The 14,787-nt window shown below is 39.6% G+C and overlaps 1 protein-coding gene across 1 annotated transcript in view; it reads left to right on the top strand.

Annotated features, from left to right (window-relative positions):
- kdm4b (lysine (K)-specific demethylase 4B) overlaps window positions 1-14,787 on the top strand; it is a 406,075-nt gene that overhangs the window by 284,244 nt on the left and 107,044 nt on the right. The window contains exons 12-13 of the mRNA XM_080213068.1: window positions 2,819-3,243; window positions 7,653-7,773. Of these exons, the coding sequence (XP_080069194.1) occupies window positions 2,819-3,243; window positions 7,653-7,773 (546 nt within the window). The remainder of the gene's footprint in view (window positions 1-2,818; window positions 3,244-7,652; window positions 7,774-14,787) is intronic.

The raw sequence follows: 14,787 nt of genomic DNA, 5'->3' as shown, positions 1-14,787 counted from the left end.
TGGTGCGTCGAGAATTTTAAGTAGTATTTAAATTATTCACTTCTTTTAACCTCTCCTCAAAACAAAAAAAGCAAACAGAAATCCTGTTGACATTGATTGTGGTTACAAAGATCTCAAAGCATAAATTGCACAGTGAAAATTGCAATTTTGACTTTTTTCCACTGTGGGAAAGACCAATAAAAATACATATTGCAGGTGTGTACCTATGCTGTGAAATGTATTTGATCACCATTTTTCAAGTCTGTTTACAGACTGCTCCATAAAAGTTATTAGTGAATGCACGTGGAGTTCTTGGTGATGTAATATAGATTGGAGTAAAGGCAGAGTGATTCAGAGCAATGGTGATACTAGGCACTAATAATGTAATTTCAAAGTTTTGCCAGGTGCCCCAGAGTTCAAAACCATTTTGAAAGTTGCGTTCGAAAACTGCATGAGGCAGAATTTGTAATGCCCGCATTGGCATACCAAAAGAACGATTGCTGGCTTAGTTTTCACAGGAGAAATAATTTTAAATTGAGTGAGATCTTCTTGACAGAACAGTTTATAGGTTGTAATGTTTCATCTATTAAATGCACCCTTCAGTACAGCGGTTGAAGTCTTTCAGCTGTGCATTCTATTAGATACAATGAGCTGTAATTAAATGTAATGGACCAAGATAACCTACCCTTAATGGGAAAGGTATCCTGACTAAAATACAGTGAACTTTCATTACCTGCACTCCAGAACTTTTGGGCAAAAATACACAATCCAGTTACTTTCCCCTCATTTTATGGAAATTAAAATATCATTTCTTTCGTTCGTTTTGCTGCAAAAGGGCAATTTGAATGCTATGTGTAAGTCCAAAGTTTTCCGAGTTAATTTTATGAGGAAAGACTGGGTGGTTACATTGGGCAGACTCTGCATCCCTACAGTCATAGCAGGCCTGTTTGATATTAGAGATCACAATTGTCTAATTGCACTTTCTGTTTCAGTTTAAAGTAGAACTGAGGCAAAGCATCACTTATTTACCACATTATGCGATGAGAAACTTTCTTATTGTCATACCTTTATGCTATTGTCCTTGAAAGTTGATATCTGCTCTCTTCTCGACCTATACGTTGTTTTGGTTGTGCAGCTTGAGCTTTTTTAAAATGAGGCTCAAGTGTGAGTGTAAATCTGACTGAGAAAAATTTGAAACATGCTCCTCAATGGACCCTCATATTAAAAGTCTCCATTCTGTGGAGCAGAGGGACAGTGGAAGTGCACGGCTGCACTAATAATTCCTAAATTGAAAAACTTGCATTAAGCCGACTGAGCGATTATATGTCGTAAATTTTTTAAAATTGCAAAAGAATCTGAAGGGCAGTTATTGAAGCTTTTCTGACTTAACCGTACCATGACATATTGTGCAGGCTGCACGGTAGCACAGTGGATGGCGTTGCTGCCTCACTGTGCCAGGGACCTGGATTTGTTTCCCGACTTGGATCACTGTCTGTGCAGAGTTTGCATGTTATCCCCGCGTCTGCGTGGGTTTCCTCCGGATGCTCCAGTTTCCTCCCACGCTGAAAGATGTGCTGGTTAGGTGCATTGACCCGAACAGGCGCCAGAGTGTGGCGACTAGGGGGATTTCACGGTAACTTCATTGCAGTGTTAATGTAAGCCTTACTTGTGACTAATAAATAAACTTTAATGTTAACTTTATAACAACTCAAAACAGTGCATGCAATAATACAGGTGTTTTAAAAAAAAGAGTAACTTAGTACTCTTCAATAGGACTTTTCCTTTTCAAATTATTTGAGCAGTTGCCTTCTTTGGGATCTGTTGTTTTATTGCTGATAACTAGAAAATTGCCATACACTAAAAAAACTCTCTTGAAGTTGAATGGTTTCTGTAGATTTTATGTTCTGTATTTTCAGTATCTCAATGGATTTTATGGAAAATCCACAGTAGCTCAGCCCTTTTTCCTTCACCTGAATTTTTTTCATTGCCCAGTTTCCCACAGATTCAGGTGAAAGACTTTATCATGAACACTCACACAACTGTTTGGGAATTTGGTGATTGAAGGGAATCTCACCTTGAAATGGTGTTCTGGGGGGAATTGGAATAGTTCTGGCTCACTAAGAATGACATGGCCTAAATAGACTAAAAGTGCCTTACCAGGCTGATTACCATTACATTGTTAAGACTTTCTTATGAACCACTTGAGCTATACAGTTGTTGGTAAGACCAGGAAAGATTTAAATTTATACTGTGCTGTTCATGACCTCAGTATGTTGTATTGCTCAGTGGTAGTACACTCAACTCCGAGCCAGAATATTGTGAGTTCAAGTCCCATTTGTGAACATGCAATCTTGTCTGACATTCCAGCGTAGTACTGAGGAACTACCGCACTGTCAAAGTTTCGTCTGTTAGATGAGGTGTTACACTGAGGCCTCATGACATCCCAAGATGCTTAACTGCCAGTGAAGTACTTTTGTGGTGTAGACATTGTGCTGATATAGGAAATATAGCAGCCAATTTACAGACAGGAACCAATGTAACAATAACCAGATTGCAAGTTTTAGTGAATTTGGTTAGGAATGAATATTAGCCAGGACTCCAGGCACCTCATCATTGGCTGTTCCTTGTCAACCTGTGAGGACAGGTGGGCAAGGACAGTTTAATATCCCAACCAAAAGACAGAACAGTTGAGACATGAGCACTACCACAGAACATCTAAGATAAGATGCTTGGTTCTTCCTTCTCTGCAGAGGGAGATTTTTATGTTCGCATCAGTGTAAATTGGTAGAAAGGCAACCACCAGAAGGTCTTAAGTCTTTTTTTCTTTTCCTGTGCACAGCTAACTGCAAGCCGCTGAAAACATATTCCCGTTCCTCAAAATCTAAAAATGAAAAGAAAAAGAAGCGTGTGGAAACGGACACAACAGCAGCTACCTCAACCGATGGCACCGAACTATCCAGAGCCGAGTCATCCCAAGCAGATTCTCCGTTTGCCGCAGCGAGTGTGCTATCGGACAGTTTTGCTGTTGAAGATGATGTTAAACCCAGAGCCAAAGCTACCACGATGTATGTGCTCCCCAAATCGAAGAAGGTGGTGTTCGACAAAGAGCACATGAACTGTCAGCAGGCATTTGAGCAGTTTGCTACCAGGAGCAAAATACCCACATGGAACGAAGCAGAGACAAGCAACGAGGGAGTCACAATGGAGGAGGAGACCAGTGACCATGAAAGTGTGGATGTCAGTTTTGAAACTACTGAAGTACAGGTATAGCAGCAAATGGATTTCTGCCATTCATTTTTTTTACAACTAATTTAGATTTTAAGGTTGAAAATCTTGGAAGTGTCACTATCAAGCCAAAAACAATTAATCTAATTGGCACGTGCACTCCTGTAGCATTTGGATACACTGAAAAGCTATCAGTGTGTCTAAGAAAGTCAATGTGAACAGTCTGTTTTTGAACAGTAATTATCAGATGATTCTGAATGATTCAGTAAGATCTTGGAGAAAAGAAAAATCAGGGACATTAGAACAAAGTATTTGAGTACATAGGGTTTTCTTTCCTAGCTCCTCACTGGAGCAGGTCATTGTGGTTTGGGTTCACAACTAATGGCTGTGCTGCACTGTTAGATGATGCTTGCCCCAGTTGCAGGATTGAACTGAGAACCTGTCTTGCACTACAGATTCAGATGGACATTGGCTCATCCTGTAGTACTATTTGAAAAACTGCAAGGAATTCTATCTGTGTATGGACCCAGTAACATGCACATTCTCAGTTCAATCCCTCACCTGAAGGAGTCCAAAACCAACAGAGTAGCATTCCCTCAGCAAAGAGGTCAAACCCACAACCTTCTGATCCAAAAGCAAGAGACCTACTAACTGGGCCAAACAATAATAAGGGGCTTTCTATTTATTAATTTTTATATGTCCTAAAAACGTCAAAAGTTAAAATTCTTTTTCCTTGATTTTAAATGCTTCATCTCCCTTTCCTGTACTGCTGCAGGCAAACCTTTCACTGACTGAATCCCATTCTGCTCCTGTCTCCATAACCTTTCGCATCAGACTCCGTCACAAAAAAAAATACATCCTTAAAACTCATCTTTGATTCATCCTTTGGCTACCCTTCCTGCTTCTCCTTCTGGTGTATTTATATCTGTAAAGTGCCTTGGGATATTTGCTATGTAAATGGAAGTTACTTTTCTCATTTGTAACAGCAGACTGGAATGCAATTGATGTACGATTCACTTCTTACTGAAGGAGTACAGCTATTTAGGCTCAAAATCATGAGCTATAATTTCAGGTCTGATATCTGGAAATACCTACACACACAATGGATATTGTATGGAATAAATCTCCAGACAGACCAGTGGAATAAATGCGAATGGGATCAGATCAGCAGCATTTGAATTTTACAATCAGGAAGTTTAGAATCATTCTGATGGGATGAGTTAAGGTGGCTGAATTGCCTTCCGCATTCACGGTAACCCTTTTTTCTGAAAACTATTTTAACAAAAGACAGGTGCAATTCTGGCTGTTTCAGAATAAAACTCAAATATAATTATGTAATCTTTTGAAATTTAAGATGCTAATCCAGTTAGTCCCCTAAATAAACTCAGTGTGCTGTTTATTTTCACTAATCTCACAGTTGGGGGAGGAACAGTTGAATGCAAAATGGGCTCAGTGACAGGAAGCCCTGGAGGATGGTAAATGAGTGCTCTTATGGCAGGAAAGCTAGTTCCAGAGGGTTCTGCAGAGGTCAACATCAGGTCCCTTACTGTTTTACTCTTTCTGTTGTGTGTGTGATATAATATGCATAATCATTTAGTATTAAATGTAGAGGGCATGATTAAGAAGCAAGCAGTTAATGCAAAAATTGGCAGTGTGCTTACTAGTGAGGAAGATAGCTGTAGTTTGCTGTAAGATATTAATGTTTAGTCCGGTGGGAAGAGTCAAGTGGAATTTAATCCGGAGAAGTGTGATGTAATGCATTTTTTTGATACTTCATTTCTAATCAGACAAGCCAATTCAATTTAAGTACAATCGTGGTTCCCACATGAGGGACAAACAAGATCCAAGCTGACAAGACAAGATTTTGCTTCCTGTCTTGGGCTCGTTCAAACAAGATCCAAGCTGACAGGATGAGGCTTTATACCCCTTCTCAGGCTTGATCTAATGCTTAGCTAAAAGAGGAACGGCAATGCTGCCTCACAGCACCGGGGACCCAGGTTTTATTCTTGGCTTGGGTCACAGTCTGTGTGGAGTCTGCATGTTGTCTCCATGTCTGCATGGGTGCTCCGGTTTCCTCCCACAGTCTGAATGACGTGCTGTTTAGGTAGATTGGCCATATTAAATTTTCTCTCAGTGTACCTGAACAGGTGCCGGAGTGTGGCATCTGGGGATTTTCACAGTAACTTCATTGCAGTGTTAACGTTAGCCTTCTTTGACACCAGTAAATGAACAAAAAAGGCTGAGATGGCTTTGAAAAATTACATCAGATAAAGCCTTGGTTTGTCCTCATTGGCTGTCTTTATGCTAGCCTGGGCAAACTATGATGGCAGGTATCAGGACACCCCAGATGCAATGGGCTCATCCCCTGCCTAATCATTTGGGAAGAGTGAATAAGGAAAGAGAATATGCAAGAAATAGTGGAATGTTGCCCCCTTTAAGACCAAAGTAGACTGGGTCTAATTGGTTTCCTGATTATTATTTCAGGTTCCAAGAATTGTATCCCAGTGTCCAGCTTGTTAATAATTATCAGTAAGGGCCCTGATTCCTGAAGAACCTCACTATAAACCTTTCTCCGAAAAGCAATTTTTCACCTTTTTTTTGCCACTCAGCCAATTCCATATCCGTGTTGTACTGTTCCTTTTATTCCATGAGCTTTAATTCTCAGAGGATATGCCAGGACTGAATAAAACTCTACCACTATTCATCATTCTGCCGTTTACACCTCTAATCACATCCCTTGTTTCATTTCCTATGACAGAAGAACATTGATCTTTCATCTATCCAATGTCATCACTATTGTACCCAACACACACGCAATCTGCTTGTAAGAGGAGCAAGTGTAATGGTGAATATGTATGTATACTTCATAAAAAAACTGAAAATGCTAGACATACTGATGTCAGACAGTACCTGTGAAGAGAGAAAACAGAGTTAACATTTCAAATTTATGAACATGCATCAGAACTGTCCTTACAAAATGAAAATGTATGCTATAGCCTTTTTGGATAAACTGAACCTGGTGACATCCATTATCCCATTTGAGCTCCACCTTTATGGTAACTAGTTTGTAGCACAGAATACTGCCTTGGTTTTGAGGAGTACAAGAGCATTATGAAGACTACACTACATTGTCTTTTGATTTTAAGATTTCTCTTTTTGGTGTGTGACTCACATTAACAAAGTTGTAGCTCTGCTGAGTTGCACACAGAAAATAGGAGCAGGAGTCGGCCATTTGCCCTTCAAGTTCAATATCCTGATTCTTCTTCTTCCCCCCCATATATCTTTAGACCAAGAGCTATATCTAATTTCTCCCTGAAATTTCTCAATCTTTGGGCCACACAAGTTTTCCACTGTTTGGTATAAACTGCAGTGCTTTGTTTAGATATATTCATATTAGAAACGTGGTGGAATAATCTTTCTGACATATCTGAATATAGCCTTGGGTAAAAGCCGAAACTGTAATGTCGCACCTGCGTGTGGCACGGTGGCACAGTGATTAGCACTGCTGCCTCTCAGCACCAGGGATCCAGGTTTAATTCCTGGCTTGGGTCACTGGGAGTCTGCACATTTTTCCTGTGTTTGCATGCTCAGGTGCTCCAGTTTTGCCCCAGACATAAGACATGTCCACTGGCCATGCCAAATTCTCTGTGTAGCTGAACAGGTGCTGAAGCGTGGTGATTGGAGGACTTTCACAGTAACTTAATTGCAATGTTAATGTAAGCCAACTTGTGACACTGATAAACAAACCTTAAACTGTATTGGTTTCTACTTTTGAAATGGTTTGAATTAAGAAGCCTCATATTAATACCAGTTAATGAAAGTAAAATGAAATATCATCACAGTCCCAGAAGACCATAAGTTGCTCTCCCTTTTGAAATGGAGCAGACTGATTTAGCTTGAGGGTTATTACATCTCAGGTGAGGGGCAAGGTTGAGAAGGCCTTCATGGATAATCTCAGCGTTAATGGAATTGAACCCATGCTGTTGGTGTTGCTCTGGATCACGAACCAGCTGTAAAGTCAGCTGAGCTAACCGATCCCCCAATTAATGCAAGTATTGTATCTAGGGATGTTATACGCCAAGCCGAACTGGTAAGTAATACTTACAAGAAATAACAATGTTGAAACGAATTGGATGGTTATACTACTGGTTAATGTAGCTGCCACAGTAGCTGAGTGACAAAATGCACAGCCGAGTGAGCAGTGATCAGGAAGATCCTAGAAACGATTACTAATGTGCAAGGTCTCCCGTAAGATGGATGTCATTTTTGGTTTTAGTCTCCCCCACCTACCCTCCCTGACCTCAGTACAACACAATCTGTTTCTGTCAACCATACAGTCATCTTATTCATTATGGCTCATTACCATGTTACTTAGTTAACCATTGGGCAAAATTCCAAGCTTCATATCCCATGATATTTCCGTCTAATTTTTGCTTGATGTTTTTCAGTTGCCTCCAGTTTATCCAAAGTTGAAGAAGGAGATCACAAAGAGTCGACGCCATCCTTTCAGCAAACCGCCAGCTAGGTCTCCTTTGTCTGTTGTCAAATTGGAAGCATCCAGTGACGAAGGTGAGTGAATTGTTTCGAGTTTGTTTCCAGTGAAGTAGTGTGTTTTCTGACCTGGAGAAGTGTTGCTGCGAGACTGAAGCTTTGATCCTGTTTTTAATTGAAAATCGAGATTAAACAGCATGAGCCACAGTGCAAGGACAACTGAAGTGAATTCCATTTTAAAAAAGGCAAGGTAAATTGGGAAGTAGTGATTACAAAACTGATTGAAATAGATTTGGTGGATGTGTGAGGAGGAGTCTCAATTTTAATATAACAATTTCCAGTTATGTAAGACATGCAATGCAGAGGAACTTTAACAGAGCAAGGAGAAAAGATAGCCAGTAATAAGCAAGAAGGTCAATGAAAGAAGAAAGAGATGCTGAGTCACAGAAAGAAAGAACATTTATTTTGTTTTGCACTTTTCATATTTTCAGGACACTGTTGAGAAGTTGCATATGTAAGGTTAAAAATGTGGTGTTTGACAAATGTAAATATTGTAAAGAAATGTTAAAAAGTCAGATACCATTGTCTCTGTAAAAAGCATGTCTCTTCCTGCTTGAAATTTAAACTGCAGACTGAGGGCAGCAGGTTCAGGGAGATTTGCAACATTGGTTTTGAAAGCCAGCAACAGATTTTTACACCAATGCAAAATAGGCTTTTGACTTGGACTCCTAGGTAAAGTAAGCCCTCAGAGATCCAGAACTAATAGAATTCAAATAGCTCTGAACCAATTGGTTTGTAGGAATACTGAGGTAATTCTAGGTATAAAAGCCAAGACCAATGGTTTTAACTGCCAGAGCAAGAACTAAGGAGTAAGCTTGTCATCTCTGTAGCCGGAAGGAGGGGAAGTGAGGCTCTCTTATAGAATCCTGAAGTAATTGATATATACCTTCAGAAAATCACCATCTAAAGAGAAATATACCAATTCAGCAAATGTTCCAGATGGAAGCATCAGAAGAATGTTCATATTTCCAACAGAAGCCTGGTATATTATTTGAGAGTGACTGTATTCCGTAAGGATTTATTTTATTATTCCTGAATGGGACTTATATTAGAACAGCATTCTATTGGGATTTTATTCAGTTTGTTAATTGTTTCTTAAGGTTGTCACCAGTTTTAAAATAAAGACTTGCTAATTGCTCATGATAGAGAGTGTGAGACCCTGTTTCATTTACCAAGACTAGTCGCTTCCTATTACCTCATGCACTTTGGTATAAAATTACCAGGCAAGGTATCCCCAAAATCACGCAGGGGGAAAAATCACCTTTGTGTCGTAACACAACCTCATTGTTACACAAACAGTTCATTTGTTTTGAAATGCACTACTATTGTTTTGTAGACATATGCAACTGCCAGTTTGGGCACAGCAAGGTCTTATAGCAGCAAATGAATAAACTTTTTTTTATTGGCGATGTTGCTTATGGAAAATATACAGCTGTGTGATTGAGAGGCTAGAATGGCACCAATTTAACCAAACTCTCTCAAACAGCGAATGGAAAGGCTGTTTGCGACAGAGGAGAGGCTGAATAAACTAGGCTTGTACTCGTTAGAGTTTAGAAGGATGAGGGGAGATCTCATTGAGACGTACAAGATGATGAATGGGATGGATAGGATAGAGGTGGATAGGATAGAGGTGGAGAGGCTGTTCCTGCTCAGAAAGGACAGTAGGACTAGAGGGCACAGCCTCAAGATAAGGGGGGGCAGTTTAGAACGGAGTTGAGGAGGAACTTCTTCACTCAAAGGGTGGTGAATCTCTGGAATTCTCTGCCCGTTGAAGTGGTGGAGGCTGCCTCGCTAAATATATTTAAGATGTGGGTAGATAGGTTTTTGATAGGCGAGGGGATTAAGGGTTATGGGGAGAAGGCGGGAAAGTGGAACTGAGCCACTTCAGATCAGCCATGACCTTATTGAATAGCGGGGCAGGCTCGAAGGGCTAGATGGCCTACTCCTGCTCCTATTTCTTATGTTCTTATGAAAGGGAGGGGGGGAGGTTGCACCCACAAATGGCAAGGGTCAGAGGGTTGAATGATGCAAGGCTGGAGCAGGTGGCAGAGAAACTCTGGGGCAAGTCTGGGGAGTCGGTGCATCTAAGCACAGAGTCATTGGTGAGCATTGAGAATGGAGCTGGAGGACAAGTGGGGCCTGTCTGGTGCAGGATGCTGAACAGCTACGTTTTGGCCAAGTTACAATTTGTGAGCGGGCTGGGAGATGGGAGACCAGTGAGAAGATGGTTGGAGTCATGGCAACGGAAGTACGGATCATAGTTTTGGCAACAGAGAGCAGCATAATGTTGAAGGGAATAAACTGTATGATGGCATGGGAGGCATGTAGGGAAGTGATAGAATTGAGTTAGCGTGAAGAGAGGAAGGGAATATATAGCATGACTTTGAAACAACAAAAGGAAATAATTGAAAGGATTAGTGGTGACAGTGTTATCAGTGAAATAGAGAGTAAGAATTTGCTGGATGAGTGAGAGGCTGGAATGAAAGTTGCAATTTGAGCATTAGTGCCACATCACACATGAAAGTAATTAGAATTATGCCTGGGAAAATAAATATTTCAAGCAAGAGAACATTGAGTTTTTTTGGAGATTGTTTAGCAGAAGTGTTGCAGGAATTCTGTTTCAGTTCAGTTGAGATGGTGAGATAAAATATGTTGATACATGAAGAAGGCTGGAGGCACCAAAGGCAAGAGATAGCTTTCAAACTTATAAACGTCCTGAAGAAACTATGGATCAGCATTCAACTTGAGTGGTGGATTAGCTCGCCCAAGCTGATGAGAGGCAGTACATAGTGGTATTCTGGACCAGTGAACCACAGACCCAGGGTAGCGCAGTGGGGACCTGTGTTTGAATCCCACCATGGCAGGTGGTAAAATTTAAATTGAATTAAAAAAAAGGCTGGAACTAAAAGCCTAATGATGACCTTGAAACCATTGTTGATTATTGTAAAAACCCATCTGGTTCACTAATGTGCTTTAGGAAAATAAATTTGCCTACCTTACCTGCTCTGACCTACATGTTAATCCAGACCCACAGCAGTGTGGTTGACTAAACTACCCTCTGAAAAAGCCAAGTAAGCCACTCAGTTTAAGGATAATTAAGAATTGGCAATACATGCTGCTCCAGTCAGTGACACCCACATCCCATGAATGAGATTTTTAAAAAATTTAGTTCTGACTTTGGGGAAAGGAAAATTTGGGCTGCATAGCATTGGCTTGATGTCCCTGATGGAGTTGAATTTCACCCCCAATATCTTGAGTTTATTGCAGTTAAGATTTTCAGTGATCCATTGAAAGAAATATAAGTCAGGATTTAATGGTTCAGTCAATCCACTCCAAGTGGACTGAGGTTGTGAACACTGAGGATGGAGTCTAAACAAAAACTAATAAATGTGGCAGTGAATCTATGTGATAATATTGTACCTTTATGAAATATATTTTTATCATCTTTCTTGTAAGAGGTATGTTAAAGTTCAGCTTTATTTTACATGGTGCCAATTTGTCTGGGCAACAGGCAGCTCAAATGTTGAGAATGCGGGGTAATGACTGATTTTAGCTAATGGTGTTTTTGCCTAAACATAGATAATGTATTTGTGTTTACTTGGATTTCCATGGGGTTTCAGGGTAGGGTTTTAACTAAGTTAGTTGAGAAGGAACAGAATCATGTGCTGATAGGAAGAGCTAAGCTTGCAGCAAAGATGCACAGTTTCTGTGTTTTAAAATAAAAATCAGCTTTCTGCCTCGTCCTAAAAGCAGCAAGAGGTGTCTTTCTGTCTGTCTCTTTCTCTGGAGGCTGCTGTTTGGGGCTGTCACAAGACAAGTGTCTCTCTTTCTCTTTCTCTTTCTCTCTGTCTCTCTCTCTCATTATCTCTCTTTCCAGAGATGTTTATAAGGCTCTAGAACTGATCCTAGGGCTTTACTAACTGATTTTGAAGCAGGGTTTTAAATCTATAAGAGGAATATTGTTTGAATTGGAACTCATTGGGATAGGTTGACAGTTAAGTATATCTTGTCATGTTTAAGCATTGTTCAGTTGGTAACTGTTAAGCTAATTTATTTGTTATAGTTAAACTAAATTGTTAAATGAAGTTTGTTTTTGATAAAAGTTTCCTAGTTCGTCAATGGAATCACACCTGGAGTGAAACACCTTATCCTCACAATGCCAAAATAGCAAATAGTTGGATTCTAGCCAAGCTTCATAATGGGAGTTTCTGATTTCATACCTTAACACTGTTACAAAAGAGTGATGTCAAAGTGCATCTCAGTTAGTGATCCCACACCCCTAGCAGCTGTCTGTGGTGCCATTCACAAATTACAATGACTTAATGCTATTCCCAGTATTTGGTTCAAACCAGTGCTCAATGTACTGATTTCCTCATTGCTTCCAGTGTGCAATTTACACTTAACAGTGTAGACATGAAGAGTAGTATATAGCCACATTTATGAAGAATGGATATAAAGTATCTGCTGATTTAATTACAGATAAGCTATTTTAAATAATAGGATATTTTAAGACCAATACAAAGAATTGCAAAATTACAGCATTAATCTTGGCAAATGATGATAATTGATGAACTAATGAACCATAAATGTATAAACGCTAAAATTAATATGTCAGAATGGTATTGTTCAATTATCATGCAAAGGTGTGATCGATAGACAGTCTTCCATTTCCAAAACAGTTAAGATTTGTATTTCTTTGCCTTTCTAACCCCAGAGTTCACATTTTATTAGAAGAATTTGGAAGTATAGAGGTCTGCAGGGCTGTGTCTATTGATGCTTTATGCACACGTGATAAAGCCTCTGAAGTGAACTCAGTCAATTTATTACAAGGAAATTGGGTACCACACTCATGGTAGCGGTCAGTGCTGAGGAACTATATTTAACCAAGTGCAGTTAAGCTGATTACTTTCCTGAACTGCAAAGATATCACTTTTTAAAAAAATTGTCTATTTCTCAAAGAGTATGTTTATTGCCTCGGCATTTGCAATGTTATGAACATCCCAATAGAATTGTGCAGCAGGTGTAGGAAACTTGAACTGGTTTTGATCAATTCAAAAAGAAAGTTTCTGAGATAATCACAGCACAATTTCTAACTTGAGACATCATGCAGTTTGTGATTCATCATTGGCATGTGTGGTGGAAATGTCAGCTTTCTTGTGTTCTTCATTTGTAATTTACTAATGTAGAGGAGAGAATTTTCAGCACAGGCCTTTTTCTCTTGCAGTCAACAGGTTGGTGACCTTTTGCTCTAAAGCTTGACTATTACTATGTTAAAGTTGACCTTTAGAAGAGGTAAGCAATTGTAGCAGTGGTAGTGTCAACATGTGTGGGGGTGATGCCAAGTGGACTACCTGCTGTCCACATGAAGACTCTGCTTTCTGTTCTCCTTTGTCTTACCTTATTAAGCCTGTGATAGTTTACTGTTTGCCTTCTGTTGTAGGTTGTCCATTTTCCTTTTTTTAATTTCAGTTTAACCAGGTTATTCTCAGAGATTGTTAGCTCACAATGTACACCTTCGTATCTTGCTGTCAACATTGCTACATTGTAATACTTTTTACCTATTGGTCGAAATAGAATTTAAAATTATTCAAATACCTGGGAAGTAGAGAATTCATAGAATATTCTAGCACAGAGCTATCAGTCAGCCCATTATGCTGCTGTTGGGTTTTTGAAAGAACCAATCAATTTGTTCAACTCGTTCCTCAACACCTTGCAAATTAATTGAAAATCTATGGTAATATTATACTTTAAATTATACTGGTAAATTTTTAAAACAATTTTTAAATTTAATTTTCTCTTGGCATTCTTCCAGTGTTCTGCATCATTGCTGGTTAGAAGCCTGCACCAAGTCACTGCTCTGTCTGCTGAGTTAGTAAAGTGGGACTTTTCACAATATTTGAATTGTGCAATTCACAATGGTGGCACAATGGTTAGCACTGTTGCCTCACAGCATCAAGGACCTGGGTTCGATTCCCATCTGTGTGGAGTTTGCATGTTCTCCCTGTATCTGCGTGGGTTTCCTCTGGGTGCTGTGGTTTCCATCCACTGGCTGAAAGATGTGCTGGTTAGGTGTATTGCCCATGCTAAATTCTCCCTCAGTGTACCCGAACAGGCACCAGAGTGGGGCAACCAGGGGTGTTCACAGTAACTTCATTGCCGCGCTAATGTAAGCCAACTTGTGACACTAATAAATAAATTTAAACTACAAAAACGTAAACATATGTGCTGTTAGTTAGCTCTTTTCCTGCACACTTCACCTCGAATATAACTTATTCCACAAATTGCTGAAAATGCAGGCTGATGACGTATTAGTGATGACAGTGGAGTATCTGCGACTTTAATGAATGAAGCAATCAATAGAATCATAAGAGTTTTATAGCCCAGTAAAAGACCCATTGGCTCATCATGGCTGCGACGGCCATCAAGCACCTATTCTAATCCCATTTTCCAGCACCTGGTCTGTATTTCCTTATTCAATAAGATTTAAAAATTGAGAACTAAATGGACTTGACAATCAGATGTAAAAAGGGAAACAGAGGAAAAGGAAACCTAGATTAAGAGATGAAAAGAAACAGAAGGAAAAGTAAGAGAAATGTAACTTCAAATCAAAACCTTTAAGAACAATTTATGACATTCAGGAAAGAAATTGAACAGCTTAAATTGTTGCCTTCAGGGATGGAAAGGTTGATTGGCATTGCACTAAAGATGATCACAGTTATTTTGAAAAAAGGCGCTTAAATTTTCTTAAATTACCTTCATCCCTGCTGTCATCAGCCTTTTGAATGGGCCTATCACATATTAAGCTGATCTTTCTCTTCACCCCATCAGTAACTGTGCCCTATTCGTTCCTCCTTCCTTATGTACTCTATGAATGGTATGTTTTGCCTCTATAGCACCCAATAAACAATGCTTTTCACTGCATCCTAATACATGCGAGAATAGTAAATCAAATCACATCAAATTAGTTGTTTATCATAGAATCCTTACAGTGCAGAAGGAGGCCATTCAGCCCATTGTGCCTGCACTGACAAC

This window comes from Carcharhinus amblyrhynchos, chromosome 26 (genome assembly GCF_965287045.1).
Source record: "Carcharhinus amblyrhynchos chromosome 26, sCarAmb.v2.hapA, whole genome shotgun sequence".
In the NCBI taxonomy this organism is placed as follows: Eukaryota; Metazoa; Chordata; class Chondrichthyes; order Carcharhiniformes; family Carcharhinidae; genus Carcharhinus; species Carcharhinus amblyrhynchos.
The sequence above is the reverse complement of the archived record's forward strand: the minus strand, read 5'-3'. Positions and strand labels throughout refer to the sequence as shown.